The sequence below is a fragment of the Siphateles boraxobius genome, unplaced genomic scaffold (assembly GCF_051911475.1).
Source record: "Siphateles boraxobius isolate OS27281-9 unplaced genomic scaffold, OSU_SipBor_1 41, whole genome shotgun sequence".
NCBI classification, from domain to species: domain Eukaryota; kingdom Metazoa; phylum Chordata; class Actinopteri; order Cypriniformes; family Leuciscidae; genus Siphateles; species Siphateles boraxobius.
Window position 1 is genome coordinate 12364290 of NW_027509042.1, and position 19552 is coordinate 12383841.

Sequence of the window (19552 nt, forward strand, 5' to 3'; positions counted from 1 at the left end):
AGTTAAACATAATCCATCCACACGCAGAATATATGACTTCCGACCTGCTTCCGACAGAGGACTTTTATTTTGAACGTATTTTAGTGGGCGTAAGTGTCCTGCAATGCATGACTGTCAATGTACTGTCTGTTCAGAGCTTTTTTACAGTCTATGGTTCAGAGCAGTAGCCTGTTATGTCTGTTATCAATAAGGCAATGTCGAGTGAGTAGATATTTATATATTTTATATTATTTACATGCTATGTCTTCGAATTATACTATTTCTTATATTTTATTTGCTGATTGTTGCACCCCTAATTTCACTTTGCATTGAGAAGTTTACACTGGACTGATTAAATGTGCAAATGTTTGAACTTAAAAATACTTTTATTTTTTAAATGTTTTGATTACAGTGTTGTAGTTCACTTATCATGCGTTGACTGTGCGTTTAGCTTCAATCACCCAAACCTAAAAAGAAACTATAAAGAGATGTTTTTTGTTTTGTTTTGACTGCATCTGCTTTGACAAAAGCGCAAAGTCCCAAAACAAACCCCAACAGATAAAAGACAGCTGGTTTATAAAGTTGTAAGAGTTAAATTATTTAACCTGGAGCAGCTAATAAACAAACTTGATCTTCTGCCCGCCCCCTAGAGTTTCGTCTGGCTGTGGTGCAGTTACATGTGTCTAAGATTAAGGCTGACAACTTGGGAAGAGCACAACAACTTGTGAAGGAGGCTGCAAGCCAAGGTGCAAAAGTTGTAGTTTTACCTGTGAGTATTACATTCTCTATCTCAGATTATACAGTAGTCAAACATTTGAAGGGGATCAAAACCTTTCATCAAAGTTATACTTGGATTTTGTCTTAGGACAACTTTGATGAACTTTTTTGATCCACTTCAAATGTTGACTACTGTATATTACTCTTCACCACTGATGCATAATGAATGTGTTTGATTGCTACATAGACATTGGTTTATAGAGCAATATGACATTTAATAATCCTTTATCAATGTTTTTTGTAGGAGTGCTTCAACTCCCCTTATGGAACCGGGTTCTTTGCTGAGTATGCTGAGAAGATCCCAGGAGAGTCCACACAGGTGTTGTCAGAGGCAGCCAAGGAGTGTGGGGTCTATTTAGTGGGAGGTGAGACCCTCAGACACAAACCAGCACATTGGTGTGGTAGATACCATTCATTTCTAGTCTCTTACATGATTGTGCCTATGTTGTAGGTTCCATTCCTGAGGAGGATAGAGGGAAGCTCTATAACACCTGCTCAGTTTTTGGACCTGATGGAAAGCTGCTTGTCCAACACAGGAAAGTGAGTGACAGTGAAAAACATTTTATAGTGTTACAAAACATCTCAGAACTTTCTATTCATCAAAGAATCCTAAAAAAATCTATCACAGTTGACACAAAAATATTAAGTAAGTTGTTTTCAGCATTAATAATAAGAAGAAAATTGTTTCTTAAACTCCAAATCAGAATATTAGAATCATTTAGGAAGGATCATGTGACACTGTGACTGAAGACTAGAGTAATGGCTGCTGAAAATTGTAAGCATTGTAAGCCTTTAGGTTAATCATTTGGCTAAAGTGGAACATGTAAAAATAAAAAAATAAATAAATAAAATAACACTTTATGCATACTCTCCCTCCCATTTCCGTCAGATTCACCTCTTTGATATTGATGTACCGGGGAAAATACGGTTTCAAGAGTCTGAAACACTAAGTCCAGGAAACAGTTTATCCATGTTTGAAACACGTGAGTGTTATAGAAGTCTTCACCATGTTACCTATGGTTATACTGGTACTATATTGCTCATTGGCCAATATTAGAGATTTCTTTATAAATTCATCAGTATCAATGTTGGGTATTTATCTGAATATACTGGATTTTTGTGCATACTTATTTCCCCAATTTCGACATTTAGTTAATTTGTAAAAACACTAATAAATGAATAACACTGTTATATGTAATATTTAGTAAGTTTTATCTGAATATCCATTTTCAATTTTGTACATTATAATTTTCTGATGCCTAAATACACTTATAGTCTTTAAAACAATTGTTTTAAGTTTTGTGTTTATTTTAAATTTATCTAGAAAAAATATATTATAATTTCAAATATTGGTCATTTATCAATTATTGCCTTATCAGTATTGGGCATAATATAAATATTGGTAAACGTCTCCAATACGTTACGTTTATATATTTGCTCTCCCCAGATGTATAATCACACAGTTTATGTCTTTCTTTGCAGCATTTTGTAAAATAGGTGTGGGAATATGTTATGACATCAGGTTTGCAGAGCTTGCACAGATCTATGCCAAGAAAGGTGAGCGTTCTTAAAATGGTACATGTGAACATTTGAATAAAATATAACTTATGCTTGATGTGATTTCTTTACATCTCTGTCCATGTAGGTTGCCAGCTTTTGGTATATCCTGGTGCCTTCAATATGACCACAGGACCAGCTCACTGGGAGCTTCTGCAGAGGGGGAGGTCAGTATCCCAGACCACCAGAATTCCTGAACTATTCAGTTCTCTCTTCTCCATTCCCCTGTAAGACAGTCTGTGTGCTTTCCACAGGGCAGTAGATAACCAGGTATATGTGGCCACTGCTTCACCAGCAAGAGATGAGACCGCCAGCTATGTGGCCTGGGGTCACAGCTCTGTGGTTAACCCTTGGTAAGTGCTTTCTCTCTTATTTGCTACAGGTTATGCATACATTAGAAAAGATTATCATGGTTTGGTACCTGTGCCTTCTTTCCTTGCAGGGGGGAGGTAATTACCAAAGCTGGGTCAGAGGAATCTGTTGTGTATGCTGACATAGGTGAGTTTCAGTGTTTTACATGTATTTAAATTGTGAGCTATATAGAGCCATTTGAGCATAATGCAAACATACTCTTCCTCTTCTGCTTGTAGATCTGCAGTATTTGGCTGATGTGCGTCAGCAGATCCCAATCACTACACAGCGACGGAATGATCTATACAGTGTTAACAGTGTTCAGGAGGGCTGAACACTCGTACAGACGAAGCACTGCAGTGGACATTAAATCTTGATTCATGGCAGATTTAGTCAGCACACGTCAGATGTTACAGTGAAGCCTTCATCAGTGGACTGTGGGGAATCACACAACAGATGTTTTAATTGAAGAGCAAGTGCCTCATAATTTGTAATCTTGCTGATGCTCTTACAATGAAAAATGATATTTGGAATAAATAATAGAGGTCTTTCATTCCTCCTATAGTGGTTAAAAAATTGGAAAGTTATTCCTGGACAGGTTAAGTGGTGCATTAGAAAAATATCGTCGTCTTACATGCGCTTCATGCGCGCACACAGGCAAGGTCTCTCCCTCTCTCTGTCTATCGCGCGCTACACGCTTTGGAGCTCGCGAGCTCTAGATTCCGGGAGATCTTAACTAATTTGCGGCCATCAGGGAGCCGCTATCAATATACGGGAGACTTGGGATGTCTGCAAACGTTCAACGGGCGTTGAACGTTTTCAACGTTTGTCCATTGGCCAAAGAAGATCGCCTGTTTGTGCCTCGTGTTTTTTAGACTAAATATATATTTTTAAGTTATTATTTAATACCCATTTTTAACAACATGAAAAACACTATTCAAACATGACATTAAAATGTAAATATAAAAAAATCACAGACATTTCTTGGGGGTGCTGGGCGAGTGCTATGGCTATAGGGGGAGCTACAGCATCACCTAGCTCCCCCTGGCGCCGCCACTGGCAACACTGACTTCGTGATTGGTAGATAGGTGAAGGGTGGCGCATCAGACCAAAACACAACATGACAACATCAACATCAGTTGAGGGCTGCAACTTCACTTTTTAAATGACAATATCCTGGCCGGACTACTGTTGTCAGTGATATAAGTATATCAGAGCCCATTTTATGATTAATTGAAATAAATTTCTTACATACGGCTCCTTTTAAGTGTTACGGAACTGCGCCGAGACTTGGGTTTGTAGATCCAAACGCAGCTTTATTGATGGTAATCTACAATTGCAATCCACATAACAAGCATACGGTAAAAACCCCAGGGCAATCCATATAATAATGGTCTAAGACACATGGAAATTCAGGGAGACAAGAAGAAGATCAAAAAAATGACACTGAAAACCAAAAATAATGCTCAGAAATGCAGACTTGGCAAAGACAGAGGGAAAACACAGGGCTTATATTCACAGACATTAACAAGCTAATGACACACAGGTGGGTGTAATCACATGATAATGTGTCCAGGCAAAGGTTAATGGGAAATGTAGTTCCTGATGGAATGGTAATGGACTAGGGAGGAGTGACCTCTGGTGGTTATTATAGGCACTCTGGCAGGCAAGGCATGAGATTACTATAAATGATCCTCAAATCAAAATAATTGCCTTTTCATTATATTGCCATTGTACTACACCCTAAAGAACTGATTAAAAAATGAACTGGAAAATATTTACTTCATATAAATTGCATCTTTTTTTTTACCAACTAGGCCTATTGGAGTAAATTGAATTGTTACAAGGCTCATTTATGAAAGTACGTATCTGTACCACAAATTTTATTTCTCGTGCCATTTATATGCCAAAAATATTTTTTACCAGCATATGATACGCGGTTTTCGCCAGCATATGATACACACTTTATGGTGTGTAATACGCACGCACTCCGCACCCATAATCCTACCCAAGGGGTTTAAACTGCGTAGCAGCATATGCACCCAAAAAAACATTTTTGGCGTATAAATGGCACGAGAATTAAAGCACTTTCATGAGATCGTGTTGGATTATAGGGAACACTAAACATCATTGAATAATAAAAGAAATAATTAGTTAAAAATATTGCTCCAGGATTGGAAAGACGAACAATTCAGGAATTCCAGTGTATATAGTTTAATCCATAAAAAAATAGGAAGTTGGTCTATTAAAAATGGAATGGGAGTTTTTGTTGTTGTTGTTGTTGTTTTTGAAATCACATCATCTCTGTGGTTTACTCACAAAGATGTGTTTTCTGGCTCAGTGACCTCTTATGTGCAATGTTGTATTGGTTGGCATGGTAACTGCGCTCTCTTTTCATGCAGTTAACAAAAGATGGATCAGAGGAGGCTTTTGAATAATTGCTGACATAGGTGAGTTTGATAACTGTTGTATTTTAGATCATTTAAAGTAAGGGCTTTAGGAGTTATTTAAAACAGCTATTCACAAAAAGCTACTCAGTTCCCAACATGACATGGTCATCTGTCTTGATTTAATGTATTTTCTAAGAACATTTACTTATTGTACATACAAATGATTTACAGACAATGGAAGAAGACATCCGTGTTCATGTAACCTCACACAAGATTAACACAGTTACCGAACTGTACTATACAATACTACACATTCAGCATGTTAAAATAGTTATAAAGCTAAAATGCCTAAAAAGTACCTTCACTCATGTTCTTGTGCTTTTAAAAGCAGGCTAATTATCTTCCAGGGTAACTAAAAGTATTAATGTGGATTACGACAGAGCAAAAACATTTGAATTATTTACAAAAACAAGTGCAATACAGTTTGCGCTTTGTTACTAATTCTGTTATAAACAATTACAGTTGTATGTACAGTTATGAATTTTGTCTCATGGGGCCTTCCATTTACACTGACTCTAATACAATAGTTAAAATATTACACATTGATTAAAAGCAGGTCTTGTTTATATATGAAACAGTGGTGCTAAAATTGTCCTTCAGCTAATCAGTGCTGCTAAATATATTTTAATTGTCTTAAGTCACAACAGCACCCCTTAACAGATAACAGAGAGAATGACATAACAGTAGGGCTGGGCGATATGGCCTAAAAAAAAAATCCCAGATTTAAAAAAAAAAAAATCCAATTTACGATTTAAATCGATTTTTCTCTCTCCGTACTTAAAATCAATCTGCAGATGACAAAGAAATTGTTCAAAACAAGTTTTAACTTAATTTTGTTTTAATATTCCCTTCTGGGATTTGATCTCCATTAAAGTGCAATCAGAAACAACAAGCCAAAAAGGCAAGAGGACAGGCCCTGTCTGTGAAAACAGTGAAAATGTAACAAAAAATAAAATGGGTGGATTGGGATTGGGGGGGATGTGTAAAAAAACAAAAAACTTGCATCACAATAAGTGTATTGTGATTGTCAAATTATTTGGTAACTAAATATAATTTTATTAAGTTTACTGGTTTGCTACTGTTTTTATTATATCTTAACACAAATTTCACAATTTCAATTCAATTCTTGTGATTTGATTCTGATCTTGATTCAATATAAATTCCTTTGGATAAATAGGTACAGTAGATACGTTAATGTGTTAATTGTTCTCCCAAAAAAAAATTCACCTAATGCTGTAAACATACAGAGAGCCCTGTCAGCTGGTATTATTAAAGGTTAAAACTAACTCAAATTAAATATAATGCGTTTTTTTATTTTATAATGCGTCTAACATGCGTGCTATGGGTCATTAAAAGTCACCCTGAGGTAAATGTAACATTATGTGACATATGTTGTTCTCCAGCTGTTTTATGGACATCTTTCCGCGGTTGAAAAACACTGATCGATGGATTTTATTACATTTCGGTAAGTTGGTAGTAAAGAGTAGCCTAACAGATGTTCGGTTCACGTGCGGCTGGAACTGAGATCTGCCATCGTTCTTTCACGTCACCTTTACAAGCGCCAAAACGGTGTTTATTGTTTGAATTTTGTAATAAAACTGACAGAATCTGAGAGCTGATAATCTGCTTCATATCGATAGTAACCTGCTCTGTCTTGTCTGTCGGCGTCAGTGTCCTCTTTGCTTCGCGATTTTTCTCTGCGTGAGAAAATGGATGTGTGGCGTGAGAGCGTGTAAAAAGTGACAGAATTGCGTCTCTTACAGTGAACTCGTGAGAGTTGGCGGCCCTGTAGATTCAGCTTGTAAATGTTTTCGGCGGGTATGCTTCTGCTGCCGCGGTCTTGCTCATTTGCCATGTTGTGTGTATCTCTATCATGGCAAGCGCTGAGCCCGGTCGGAACTACGGGAACCCAGATGGGAGCGTCGGCGGTTGTTAAAGAGAAAACCGATTTTCATTCAAAAAAATCGGCGTAAACTACACATTCGAGTTAATCGATAAAATCGATTTATCGCCCAGCCCTACCAGTTACAGTGGAACATAGAACTAATAACTCATCTGCATTTCTGCTCAAGCCATAACCACTTTGGAAAAAACATGTGAAGTTATGAAAGTTATTATGAGCTCTTTCGCAACAACATATATCTTAACATGCTGCAGCAAGAACGTATCTTTTCTTGATACTTAACCCTTTCACACCTACGATCACACCGGTGTGATCAGTCTTGGCTGGTCCCTGGAGCATAAGATCACACCGGTGTGATTAGAACGGTCAGTGCATCACGTGATCAACTGCAAAATTCAAACGTGCTTTCTCGCGTCTTGCTGGCGCTGAGCCAGAGAAGAACCCACTCAGTGCTGTCACCACATAATGTTTATTTTAGGTTTCAGACATTTAAATACACACAAGTACTAGCAAAACAATGATTTTGAGTTTGTAAAATACACACTGATGTCTATGGAAGCGGCAATAATAATTCTTTACATTATAATAAGACGAAACGTTTTATTCATATCAGATACACATTGTGTAAGTAGCTTTATATTTGACCCTATTCTTCTCCCAGTTCACCGGCCACTTACCTTTATGCATTTCGTGAGAAGTGGAGGAATTGACGTGTAAATCCAACAGATCCGGTTCTCTGAACTTTGAAACAAACTAACATGGCGCCGCCCATCGGGCATACAGCTCAACTAACGCGATCGTTATAAAGGTGTTTAAACATCAAAACACATCCACTTGCACATATTTGACAATCAGAATATAAGTGTTTCATGCTATAGCTAAAACATTTGTAAATATTTTTAATAAAAAAAAGGAAAATCACATAAAAGCAGATCATCATTCATTCAGCGCTGTGTTGTGGTTGCGCTTTGTCACGTGACAAGCAATGAGTGTCACCATGGAAACATTAAAGTGACAAGTTCTAAATAACGGTCGCCTTGAAAAACTCAGGCTGGGGGCTCTGATAAAATATTTTAAACTTACTTGTGAAAGGGTTAATAAAAATAGTTTGAGCTGTTCATCTCTACATATTGAATTCAGATCAATTCACATTCTTAGCTTGACACGTTTTATTCTACTCAGTTGCACATCTTTTGTTTAGCCGATTGTATAAAAAAAGGATATTCAATGAAAGAAAAGTTTGTGTCATGCATCTCAAGCTGATTCATCCCCTGATTCAGACTATGAAACTGTGAATCATTTCCAGTCAATCGCAGTGTTACAATGTTACACGTCTGTCTCTGGAAGGGAAGCCCATTGCTCCAAATCGAACACAATCATGTCAGTGCCCTCGCTAGATGAATAATCTGCAACGCAAATAAATGATCGTCATATAACAAATCCACATAGTAGTTAGACCATCATATAAATAGGTCTTTGGTACCTCCACATCTGTGTTGCTTTCCTTTTCTATCTCGGTCCCATTTCTTCTGCAAACCCAAAGACGCAACCACCAGGAAGAATACAACCAAACACAGAGCAGCGCTGAATGCCCACATGTGCTCTGACAGCCGGACCACTGATGTACTTGAACGAACACCAACTGACCACACACAAAAAACTCACGTCTTCATATTGTTCATCACTGTTTTGTGTTTGCTGTACATCTCAGGCTGAAACAAGTTCTGACTACTGTATTGTTCACATTACACATTCATATATTTGACATATTATGGGTGTATGCAAAAAAATCCCACCACCATTACGGAAACTGTTGAGGTACTTACTGCTCGTTGCTGTCAAAGTTTCGTTCAGCAGGTTGTTTTCTATGACACAGGTTACGGCAGTGTCTGCTGATATGTTGATGGATAGGACACTTGTGACGTTGTAGAGTTCAGATTGAGGTAGAACTTTTATAAATGTTGTGACTAATGTTTCTGGAGGACACTGTGTATGGTTGATAAGCCAGGAGATGGATGGAGCAGGAAATCCTCTGGAGTTGCAAAACAATCTGGTTTCGCCACCATCCACTCCATTCTGTCTTAATAAAGTAGGATGGCTGAAATGACCTGCACGCAGATAAATATGTTGAATGCTTGAAACCAAAATACTTAGAACAAAAAGTCAAAGTTATAGCTGGTTGCATTAAATATGTTATCCTTACCTGCTACTGTGAGACAGACAGTGCAAAGAGAGCTGCTTTTTTCACCATGAGGCGTAAGATGAAAACTGTAATTATGTGTGTCTGATAAATGTATATCGTGTAACTCCATGGAAAAATCTCCAGTTTTGGGGGCTAAAGATTGCACTATAGTCAGGATACTGTGGGACACATTTTGATTGTCCACTTGTCCCTCTATCCAGACTGCAGTGTGTATTATTTCCATTCCTCTTCTCCATTCAGATGTGATGTGGAAGGAGGTCAAAATTTTCACCCCATTATAAACACAGGGAAGGAGGACACGCTTCCCAATCACTCCCACTATGCATTCATCAGCTAGATAGTAGTAGATATGAGTTCAAATGTAATTCTTGAATCTAAAGAATAGCCTACAGTGTATACAATGTATCTAATGTGTCAAGGCAGAATCAAGAGTCGACTGAGCTGGAACTAATTGAAACACCCACAGGACTTACCTTGTACTGAGGCAACACTTGTGATGGCAAGGAGCAAAGCACCAAACATGTCCCTGTCATCCCTTAAAGATTGTCATGTGTTTTTTTCAAAAGCGCACCTCAAGGAGAGGAGGTGTATTGCTGTCAAACTGGTATAAAACTGGTGGAGTCAGTTTTTGTTAGATCATACTTTTGGGCTGTGCCCAAAACCAAAATGACATGCCAAACTGCATATAGTTTCTTTTGGCTATAGCGTGAGTAATTAAATAAATTTAATTTTTGGTGATTTTAGAAAGTGTGGGGGAATGCACTTGCCTCCTTAAGCAAATAATTAATTAATTAAATTCAAATTTCAAATAATTTGAATAACCACAAAATTAATTTTTTTGTACCCCTTAAACATTCAGAAAAAATTGACATCTTGTTTTGTTAAATCTTCTCAATAGCTGTCAAAGGTCCAAAAAAAAAAGCTGTCAAAGGTTCATATGCCGGTCATACTCGATTCAAATGACTCTTGTTTACACGATAGATAGATAGATAGATAGATAGATAGATAGATAGATAGATAGATAGATAGATAGATAGATACAGGGCTCTCAAGTTTTGAAGACAGGCAAGAGTGACATCCAGCTTGGGGGGGTTGGATACATTTTTGTCATTGGTTGTTGCGTTTAATCTTACCCAGATACAATAGTGCTATTTTCTGATTGGCTATTGTGTAGCTCGACGAACAACACGAGAGGAGACGCGCTTGACTCCCGCCGGTTAGAGAGCGGTGCGGCCAGAGTTTTGGGCGCTGCGGCATATTAAATATATTACAAATAGTTTTTCAGCGTGAGAAATACAATGTGTGGCGGGAGAGCGTGAAAAAAGACCGAAATGAGTGACTGTCACGCTCAATGCGATAGATAGATAGATAGATAGATAGATAGATAGATAGATAGATAGATAGATAGATAGATAGATAGATAGATAGAGTAAACCTCTTATGTGAAAAACTTGGATTTTATGGTTGTAAAAGCACTGGACAGCTTGGTTTAGTTTTTGTGATGTAAATGTTGCATCATCAGTTCACTATCATTGCGCTGAACATCGACCACGTGACCCAGCACGCCCCTGCGTAATCGCCAATCCATTCCATGCCCGACACTACACGTGTAGTGATTGGCGTAGAAAGGTTTTGTTGCTATATAATCCTCCTTTTACTGTTAACCATTTACAGTAAGTAAGAGAGCTGGTAACTCTTCTGTGATCTCAGGGACCCTGTATCTCATCGTCAGCCATATCCGGAGTGCGCATGGCTTCACACATGGAGAACGACAGCAGCTCAGCCTCAGCCGGCTTCCAGCCGGTGTTTCAATCGTTCGCCACAGATGCGATCCACGTTGGTTCAGAGCCGGAGCAGTGGAACTGTATGGCCGTAGTGCCTATGATTTCACTGTCTACCACCTTTAAACAACACGGTCCGGGGAAACATGCGGTAAGTTGTAATGGTTTGACATTGAGAATATATTAAGTGCTGTTTCGTATTAGACCGATATTTGAATGCAGATTGTATGTTGTTATGAACGCAATCGATGCGTGTACTGAATGGAGAACGCGACTGTTATTGTGATCAGGGCATTTTCCATTTAAATGGGTTTGATGTGAAATGTAGCCTACAATGGCAGGACTTTTAATGTGAAAGAAAAGTATGATTTACTTATATTTTATAAATATAAACTAATATACCAAGGGTAACAACATGAATGACTCGCAGAAATAAGCTGTGTAGCGTTAGGTGTCACAATGTCAGTGACTAAGCACAGCTTCTGGTATCGGACTGAAAAACCAGTCTAAACCGGCTTACTGGTTTTAGATGGTCTCTAGGCTGGTTTTCTGACTGGTTTTTAGCGGCTTTTACTTTTTTGAAAGATCCTAAACACAAGTGATGCCTTATTATGTTAATACTTGATGAATTAACGAAATGAAATTGACATTTTACAACACCACCGGTTGAGGTCATAAGTATTCTTATCGCCTTGCTTAAAAAATTGTTTAAATAGCTGGTTGAAGATGGTCTTAGCTGATTCAAGCCCTAAACCCCTGTCGAAACCAGTCAACATAATAATTAGGATCTGGTGGTTACAGATTACATCAGCAAAGATGCTGTAAGTTGACTGAATATTTACTCAACAGTATGAGTCATGAGAACAGGTGGTTCAAATAAATGCATGTGCTTTTCTATGAATTTACATTGTTTCTTTATTGCCCACTTACATATTTTACACTTTATTGGCACAATTCAAACCACTTGTGTATGCATAGTATTTTGAATTCAACACCTTTTTTTTCTCTAATGTTTTATCTGCCAGGGTTTTGAGTACAGCAGGAGTGGAAATCCCACAAGGAACTGTCTTGAGAAAGCTGTCGCTGCTTTGGATGGTGCACAATACTGTGAGTGCATTACCAACACAAAATCATTTATATTATCTTCAAATGACATTGCTGTAAACCTAAAGCTCTGACTTTCATAATAGGTCTCGCTCTTGCCTCTGGATTGGCTGCAACTTTGACCATTACACATCTTTTTAAGGCTGGAGATGGAATTTTGTGCATGAATGATGTTTATGGAGGTGAGTTACTGCTCCTAAAAAAACAATTTAAACCATTACACTCGATAAAAAAGAGAGTAAAAAGCTGAGGTTAATTTAAGAGAGATTCTGAGTCTGTCACCTTTCCCCCTTCACCAGGAACTAACCGATATTTCAGGCAAATTGCTGCAGAAGTTGGCCTTGATGTCTCATTTGCTGACCTCACGAAGCTAGATGAGCTAAAAGCAGCTTTAAAACCGAATACAAAGGTACACCTGGCAGAGAATTTTTTTTTTTTTAAGAACGCAAACAGGTTTTTAAATCTTCCTTTTATTTCTCAGCAGTGTATAGCTCCGCCTCTGATAAAATTACTGTGATTAAGTGGGTGTAGGATTTGGAAATATTTAGTTACACAATTAAACCTGACAGAATATGTGTTAATCAGGTCTGGGAAGTTCCACTCTAACTAAAATGGGGTAATATATATCCCTGTTTCTACAGATGGTGTGGATTGAAACGCCCACAAACCCTACTATGAAGGTCGTGGACATTCAGGGCTGTTCAGATATTGTCCATGCGCACAACAAGGATACAATTGTTGTTGTGGACAACACTTTCATGTCAGCTTACTTTCAGGTATACACATTTATTTTCTTCGCTGATGTTCTTTTAATGACTTAGAGTAGATAACTTGGGATATGAAAGAAAATTAAAAGCTGACTTAAATATGTAACAATTTAATTTGATTAAGTTTTGTGCACAATACTCCAGTGCAAGGATAGAGTATCCTTTAACAGAACTAAGTATTCATTTAATTATTTCACCATTTTTCTTATTACTGGAACAGCGCCCTCTTGCACTTGGAGCAGACATCTGCATGTACTCTGCAACAAAATACATGAATGGTAAAAACAAATGAAAAATTAGATATGAACCTTACATAATTGAAGACTTGCTTGATCAAACTTAAAATAATCAGTATAATTTCAGGACACAGCGATGTTGTCATGGGATTGATGTCTCTCAACCGTGAGGACCTCTATGAACGGCTGAAGTTTTTGCAAAATGGTAAGTCTTTACTTAAGTCCCCCTGTAGTCAATAATTGTATCCCTTAAAACTCATCTTTGATCACCAAAATTACATTTAAACGTTGAAAAAAAATTCTTCATGCCTTAAAATAGCTTGAATGTAACTACACACTTGCCTCATTTAGTATACGCGGTTCTATTATGCAAATTAGCCCCGCCTCCACTCACTCACACCAGCTCAAACATCCATTCGTTACGATCACATGTTGATGTGATTGGTTACAAGGTAGTTTGTGACGTCAGAAACACCAGCGATTTCAAACTGCGTTTTTGAGACTGTCTTTGGTTCACTGCAGTTTTAAGGAGAAAATACTCCAGAGTGCTGTTGACTTATGCTTTTGCACATGGTTTATCTTAAAGAATATTAAAAACACCATATAGACACAAACAACATTAAAAGTTTGATTTCCACCACAGGGGGACTTTAATCTAAACTGAAACCGTTAAAGTCAGCATGAAACGGAAGTCGCAATAGTATTTTCTTCACTATTGTGATGTATAGTAAAACGGCTTCTTGAAGAAGAAAAAATTTAGGACGGACCTTGATTTTGTGCATCAGGGAATTGACTGGATCGTTGGATGGTTGTGGTTTGCTATGGCTGTGATCTCATGTATATGACAGGTGGTCCTGCCCTCACACTGAAAAAACAGGGCATCATAAAAGAGCAGAGATTTTGCTGCAAGAGGGAGGGGAAGGTATTTTGTTTAAAGACTAAATTAACATGTGCACAAACAAATCATAAATTCATAATATAGCTATACTGCAATATTTCGTTAAAAACAAGAATCATCAATTTTGATTTTATGGAGATAATCTGGCTTATAACATCTTTGGCCAACAGCTCATTTCTTTATGCATGACTCAAGATCAAAAGGGCTGTAGTGTATTGGTGTATTTCACAAGCAGTTTATTGCATTAATAAGAGAAGTGTATAACCCTTTGAAATAAAGCCAATGTATAAAACATAATAAAATGCATTGGCCCAATGCACATTTGCATTAGATTATTGGTGGGTTGGTTCAGATGATGAAGAGAAGGGTGAAAAAGGTTCCAAAACAAACTCAAAGAATCCAATAAGAGACGCAGGTAATGTGCAGCATGTAGCAAGAAGCAAACAATACCAGACTATGAGGAACTGAAAATGGAGAGCATTTATACACAAGATAACAAACTAAATGTCAAGCAGGTGTGATCAATAAATACGTGTCCATGGTAACAGATTAATGGCGGGAAACTAGAACAAAGGAAACATGTTACTGAAGACAAACTAAAAGTCCATGAAAATGGAACTAAACCCAGACTGTGACATGTTTACTCATTTGGTACAATTTTTTAATTTTATTTGGACAGATGCATCTTTTAAGCTTTGAAGAAAAATAATGATTTTCTTGTTGTCAGATTTAAATGCTGATTTGAAATATAATCTTAACAAACAAACAAATGTGCATACAAACTTCTGTTACACCGTGAAGTACTAAACCTGATTGCAGTTTTTTTATTTTTTATTGAGGGAATCTCAAGGCCAAGGAATCATAGACCACTGAGCTTATCACCAAAGAGTGTTAAAGGTTCAGTTTAGTCTCATAATGTACATAAACATACAGAAGATGTTGTGTTTTAACATACTAGAGAGAGACACCTGGTGTAATCTTCAAATATTTCTCTGCGAACAAGGAATTCTAGCAAGAATGAAGTTCTTTTATATACCTTATTGGGGGTCTTTTGTAAGGGACAAGACAAATGCCTTTCATTCACTTGAAAAGAAAGTTACTTGTCTTCAGGTGAAGGTAATATCCTGTTTTAATATTTGCCGGCAATATTTCCCTTTTGTTATTACCTGTAGTCCCATTGCTAAGAGGTTGTGTAAAATGTATTGCTGTAACACTGAAAATGAGCATAGCACAAGTAGAAGGGTTATTGCAATCTCTCTCTTCCTTTCTTTAATTCAGCACTTGGGGCCGTTCCCTCTCCATTTGACTGTTATATGTGCAACCGAGGTCTGAAGACACTGCACCTGAGAATGAAGCAGCACTTTAAGAACGGACTGGCAGCGGCACAGTTTCTAGAGGCCGACCCAAGAGTGGACAGAGTCATCTTCCCAGGTGTCTGTGTTATTATCCTCACATTACTTAGAAGTGTATGTCGGCTGAATTTGACAAATGTTGGTGATTGCTTAAGTTTGAGTTGATAATACTGCATGAGTGTGATATTGTAAATTTCTATACACTACCCACAAATTTTAGGGTTGATGTTTTAATGTATTTGAAAGAAGCCTCTTATGATCAAAAAGACTGCATTAATTAAAAAAAAATCAAAATGAACTTATAGTCATACAAAACATTATTATGATTTAAAATAACTTTTCTATTTTTCTAACTTTTCTCACACGATCCTTAAGAAATCATTTGAAAATGCTGATTTGGTGCTCAAGAATCATTTCTTATGGTTGAAAACTGTTGTGCTACTTAATATTTTTGTAGAAACTGTGATGCCCTTTTTTAACTTTTTTTTTGATGAATAGAATGTTTAAAAGAACAATATTTATTTGAAATAACTTTTGTAACAATATAAAACTCTTTACTGTCATTTTAGTCTGTTTAATGTATCCTTGTTATCTCATAGGAAATTCCAAATTCCTTGCTGAATAAAAGTTTTTTATAATTATTATTTTGAATGTTAGTTTATTGAGCTTCATTGGTATTAAGCCACCTGCGGGCAACATTGAACTGTGTTGTTCAAATCTAACTGATATTGAGGGATTCCAGTCAGACTTGATTGACTCCTGATCATCTTTTTTTTTCACTCCAGGTCTTCCATCTCACCCTCAGCACGAGCTGACAAAGAAACAGTGCACAGGCTGTCCTGGGATGATCACTTTCTACATTAAAGGAAAACTGGAGCACGCCTCAACTTTCCTCAGCAATCTGAAGGTACGGTGAAACTACATATTGTTTGAAAATCTTTTCCATTCTACATTTTTAAAGAATCTATGTTGTATTTTGCATTTCAGTTATTTGCGCTTGCTGAAAGTCTTGGTGGTTATGAGAGTCTAGCAGAGCACCCGTAAGTACTGAGCACACTATCCAAATCCACTGGCTGTTCTGAGGGAAGATTTGATTTAAATCCAGAGCACATAGCAAAAAAATAAAAATTCATCAAGTATAATCACAATCTTTTGGTTTGTGAAACGCATATGCCAAATATGCAGGGTATAGTAAGTGTGGATGTATGTGTGAGTCGTAAAAATCGTTTAAGAGGACTTTTATGACCACAGGGGGGCGCAATAACTTAGATGTTGTTCTAAAGCAGGGGTGTCTAATCCTGCTCATGGAGAGCCGCTGTCCTGCAGAGTTTAGCTCCAACCTCAATTAAACACACCTGAACCAGCTAATCAAGGTCTTGCATACTAGAAACTTCCAGGCAGGTTTGTTGAGGTAAGTTGGAGCTAAATTCTGCAGGACAGTGGCCCTCCAGGAGCAGGTTTGGACTGTACTAAATGGAAATTGCAGAAACAACACTTGTGTTGTCTGGTGATATTCCAGAAAGCAGATTATGCAATTTATCTTGGTAAATTTGTGCGGATACGTCAATTTTTGGTTCCTAAAGGTAACTTCCAGGTTATGTAAATAGCCATGGCAACTTCTTTGAATATGTTCCAGGGTCAGTTTACTTAAGAGGTATTCGGCGCACACATTGATAAGGCTCCAATAGACAGATTTCACACAATACTGTTATATCTCTTGCTAAATCTTTCTTGATATCGCATCTACACCAATGTTATCATGATTTATCCTGGAAATGAGATTTGAGATCCTTAACTCGTTTTGAGGGGACATTTCATGCACCTCCATTTCCCATGGTGCACTCTCCTTTTCCAGAGCGATTATGACTCATGCTTCAGTTCCTGAGAGTGAGAGGAAAGAGCTGGGAATCAGTGATACACTCATTCGTCTGTCGGTGGGCCTGGAGGATGAGGAAGATATTATTGCAGACCTAGACCAAGCCCTCTGTGCTGCAGTGAGTATTTCACAACATATTTGTGCACATGCTTATCTGTAATTTTTATTATATATATATATATATATATACATACATAAAACCCAAATTACTGGTAAGGAAATTAGCAACAACTAAAGGTAGACAATTTGTTTTATAAACACCTTTTGTTTACACCCTGATAGCAATCAATAGAAGTGGTCTAAATATTAAAATGTGTACATATATCTTCTGTGGATGTCTCGGGAACAAAAATGATCGTCCAATAATTGGATTCCTTCTGATTGCACACGGCTAAACTTTTTAAAAAAAAAACAAAGGGAAAAGCTATCCTGTACTAAATTATTTTATCAGTATTTGTGCAATTTTTGCTAATTTCCTCCAATTTCATGCTTTCATGTGGTGCAATGGTGCATCCTCATCTAAATTGATTTTATTCCCTGAAATGATTTTTAAAAATTTTTTTTTTATAAGTGTGTCAACTCTGAGATCATAATAAAATGATTTCTGAAGGATCATGTGACACTGAAGACATGTGTAAATGCTATTGAAAATTCAGCTTTGTCATCACAGGAATGCATTACATTAAAAAATATACATTAAAATATATTTTTTAATTGTTAAATACATTTAATTGCATTAATATTTCACAATATTATTGTTTTTTTGTGTATTTTATTTCTTTGTGTATAGACATTTTTATATTTACATTATAGAAATGAATCTTATTTAACCAAATACTAATTTCATGAATTAATCTAATGTCATGGAACGGTTTCTTTTTTAAAACAGCATCCAAAAAAGTAAGAGACTGATCAAGATCAATCAGGAACAGCAGTGATGCCACATGTGGATGAGACGAGGACACTTTTTTTCTTTCTTTTTTGGCACATTTATCCTTACTTAGTATATGACTGAAAATGTAACTGTATTTGTCAGGGAACAAATAACCTTAAGAAACTCATCATTCAAAGTACTGGAGATTTGCTGCTTTTGTGTTTCTGCTTTTTGTAATTATAGTTTGAGTTTGTGGGACTAAACAATACAGCCTCCACTATTAAAGTTTTAATACAGGAAAATGTCAGGACTGCAAGGGAAATCTGATATATGATGCAAATGAAAATTTGTATCTTTTTTTTTTTATATATAGACTGTGTATAAATGAGTGATTCAAGTTGATCGAGAAGAAAAAAGACACCTTCAGAGTTACTCAAGTAATGCACAATCATTCTTTATTTTCTGCATCAAAGATGCAAAGCCACCTCAATGTTTCAAGTCACCCTTCATATATCAGTTTTGTATTTTAAATTCTTTATATTGGCGCAATTTCAATTCTAAAGGGATCACATCTGATCTTTGTCTGTGCTGCCAGACCCATTAAAAGCCATTTGTAGTCTCTCTGTCTGTTTTGTCTTGTTCCTGAACGTCTTTGATGGTTGTACATCTTAAGCAATCACTTTGAAGTCAACAAGCTCCACACATGTAATTGGAAGTTAAATATTAAAAGACATCTAATGAGCCGATCTAACAAATAGATAAATAATGTTGCGAAGACAGCTTGAATTGAGAAGTAATTATTTATCTGCAGTATTTTTCAGGCTTAAATGTATTTCTCAAACAGGAATGAAGAAAAATATGCTAAATATTTAATCAGGATGGCAAATATTTTTCAATTCTTGACTTTCAATTTAGCTTTTTATATGCACGGTTTTAATGATAAATGACATTCAGTGGGAATCAGTTAAGGCATGAAACTGTCAGAAAGTATTAAATGCCTTTTTGTTTGTGACTGTATGTCAATGCCTGTTTCACACCATCTTGCCACAAGGCATATATTTTGTATCAAATAAAAAAAGCACGTCAATTATGGTATTAACTGACTAAAAGGTCCATTTAGCAAAATGTAACCACAGGAAGCACAACACCATTAACCCAGGTATTCAGTGACAAAGGTTGTGCTCAGAGTCATAAACTCTACATATTACTGCCCATTTAAGACCTAGCGCATGCAAAACGTCATCCCTAATCTCTTAAAGGGTCAGGACTCAGGTGTAAAGTTCATTCTATGTTTTTTTTTTAATAAGTAGCCTACTGTTTAATGTTCTATCAATGTTTAATATTTAATGCGTTTACAGTTTGGAAACAGTATGTTTTAGGTCTGTAATAGAATGAATTGTAACATAAGCAAAGCTGAAGTTGTGCCTCTTGTGTGACATAATGT

At 36.8% G+C, this 19552-nt stretch overlaps 3 protein-coding genes across 6 annotated transcripts; 2 read left to right on the forward strand and 1 right to left on the reverse strand.

Moving 5' to 3' along the window:
- The first annotated feature begins 82 nt into the window (after positions 1-82).
- On the forward strand, positions 83-5114 carry nit2 (nitrilase family, member 2). 2 transcript variants are annotated; one of them, XR_013192984.1, is made up of 11 exons: positions 94-201; positions 630-748; positions 1001-1121; positions 1208-1296; positions 1646-1739; positions 2239-2313; positions 2402-2480; positions 2568-2666; positions 2756-2811; positions 2904-3140; positions 5067-5114. XR_013192984.1 is itself a non-coding variant. In XM_077198481.1 (10 exons), exons 1-10 carry the CDS (start codon positions 174-176, stop codon positions 2996-2998), a joined length of 855 nt encoding a protein of 284 aa, XP_077054596.1. In that variant the 5' UTR covers positions 83-173; the 3' UTR covers positions 2999-4441. The 2 variants fall into 2 exon arrangements, 1 of the variants encoding a protein (XP_077054596.1); XM_077198481.1 differs by lacking the exon at positions 5067-5114 and having other exon boundaries at positions 83-201; positions 2904-4441.
- On the forward strand, positions 3110-18727 carry cth (cystathionase (cystathionine gamma-lyase)). Of its 3 annotated transcripts, XM_077198477.1 has the most exons (14): positions 3110-3140; positions 5067-5114; positions 10931-11152; positions 12027-12108; positions 12192-12287; positions 12405-12514; positions 12747-12881; positions 13093-13150; positions 13236-13313; positions 15285-15437; positions 16144-16265; positions 16346-16398; positions 17214-17352; positions 18124-18727. In XM_077198477.1, the coding sequence occupies exons 3-14, from the start codon at positions 10970-10972 to the stop codon at positions 18136-18138; spliced, it is 1224 nt and encodes a 407-aa protein (XP_077054592.1). In that variant the 5' UTR covers positions 3110-3140; positions 5067-5114; positions 10931-10969; the 3' UTR covers positions 18139-18727. The 3 variants fall into 3 exon arrangements, with proteins under 3 accessions (XP_077054592.1, XP_077054591.1, XP_077054590.1); XM_077198476.1 differs by lacking the exons at positions 3110-3140; positions 5067-5114 and adding an exon at positions 10426-10849; XM_077198475.1 differs by lacking the exons at positions 3110-3140; positions 5067-5114 and having other exon boundaries at positions 10835-11152.
- Positions 7468-9826, reverse strand: LOC143706513 (T-lymphocyte activation antigen CD80-like). The gene is made up of 5 exons (XM_077198480.1): positions 9694-9826; positions 9221-9553; positions 8844-9125; positions 8501-8659; positions 7468-8423 (listed from the first exon to the last, which is right to left on the reverse strand). The coding sequence occupies exons 1-5, from the start codon at positions 9740-9742 to the stop codon at positions 8344-8346; spliced, it is 903 nt and encodes a 300-aa protein (XP_077054595.1). The 5' UTR covers positions 9743-9826; the 3' UTR covers positions 7468-8343.
- Positions 18728-19552: the final 825 nt, after the last annotated feature.

Excerpts from the sequence above, each read along its gene's own strand:
- LOC143706513 (XM_077198480.1), bottom strand. The coding sequence starts at position 9,742 with ATGTTTGGTGCTTTGCTCCTTGCCATCACAAGTGTTGCCTCAGTACAA. Across the intron at positions 9,554-9,693 it reads AAGTGTTGCCTCAGTACAAG|CTGATGAATGCATAGTGGGA; the intron begins GTAAGTCCTGTG and ends ACTACTATCTAG. Across the intron at positions 8,424-8,500 it reads AAAGCAACACAGATGTGGAG|ATTATTCATCTAGCGAGGGC; the intron begins GTACCAAAGACC and ends TTTGCGTTGCAG.
- nit2 (XM_077198481.1), top strand. The coding sequence starts at position 174 with ATGTCTGTTATCAATAAGGCAATGTCGA. Across the intron at positions 2,314-2,401 it reads ACAGATCTATGCCAAGAAAG|GTTGCCAGCTTTTGGTATAT; the intron begins GTGAGCGTTCTT and ends CTGTCCATGTAG. Across the intron at positions 2,812-2,903 it reads TGTTGTGTATGCTGACATAG|ATCTGCAGTATTTGGCTGAT; the intron begins GTGAGTTTCAGT and ends TTCTGCTTGTAG.
- cth (XM_077198477.1), top strand. The coding sequence starts at position 10,970 with ATGGCTTCACACATGGAGAACGACAGCAGCTCAGCCTCAGCCGGCTTC. Across the intron at positions 12,515-12,746 it reads CTTTAAAACCGAATACAAAG|ATGGTGTGGATTGAAACGCC; the intron begins GTACACCTGGCA and ends CTGTTTCTACAG. Across the intron at positions 13,314-15,284 it reads GCTGAAGTTTTTGCAAAATG|CACTTGGGGCCGTTCCCTCT; the intron begins GTAAGTCTTTAC and ends TCTTTAATTCAG.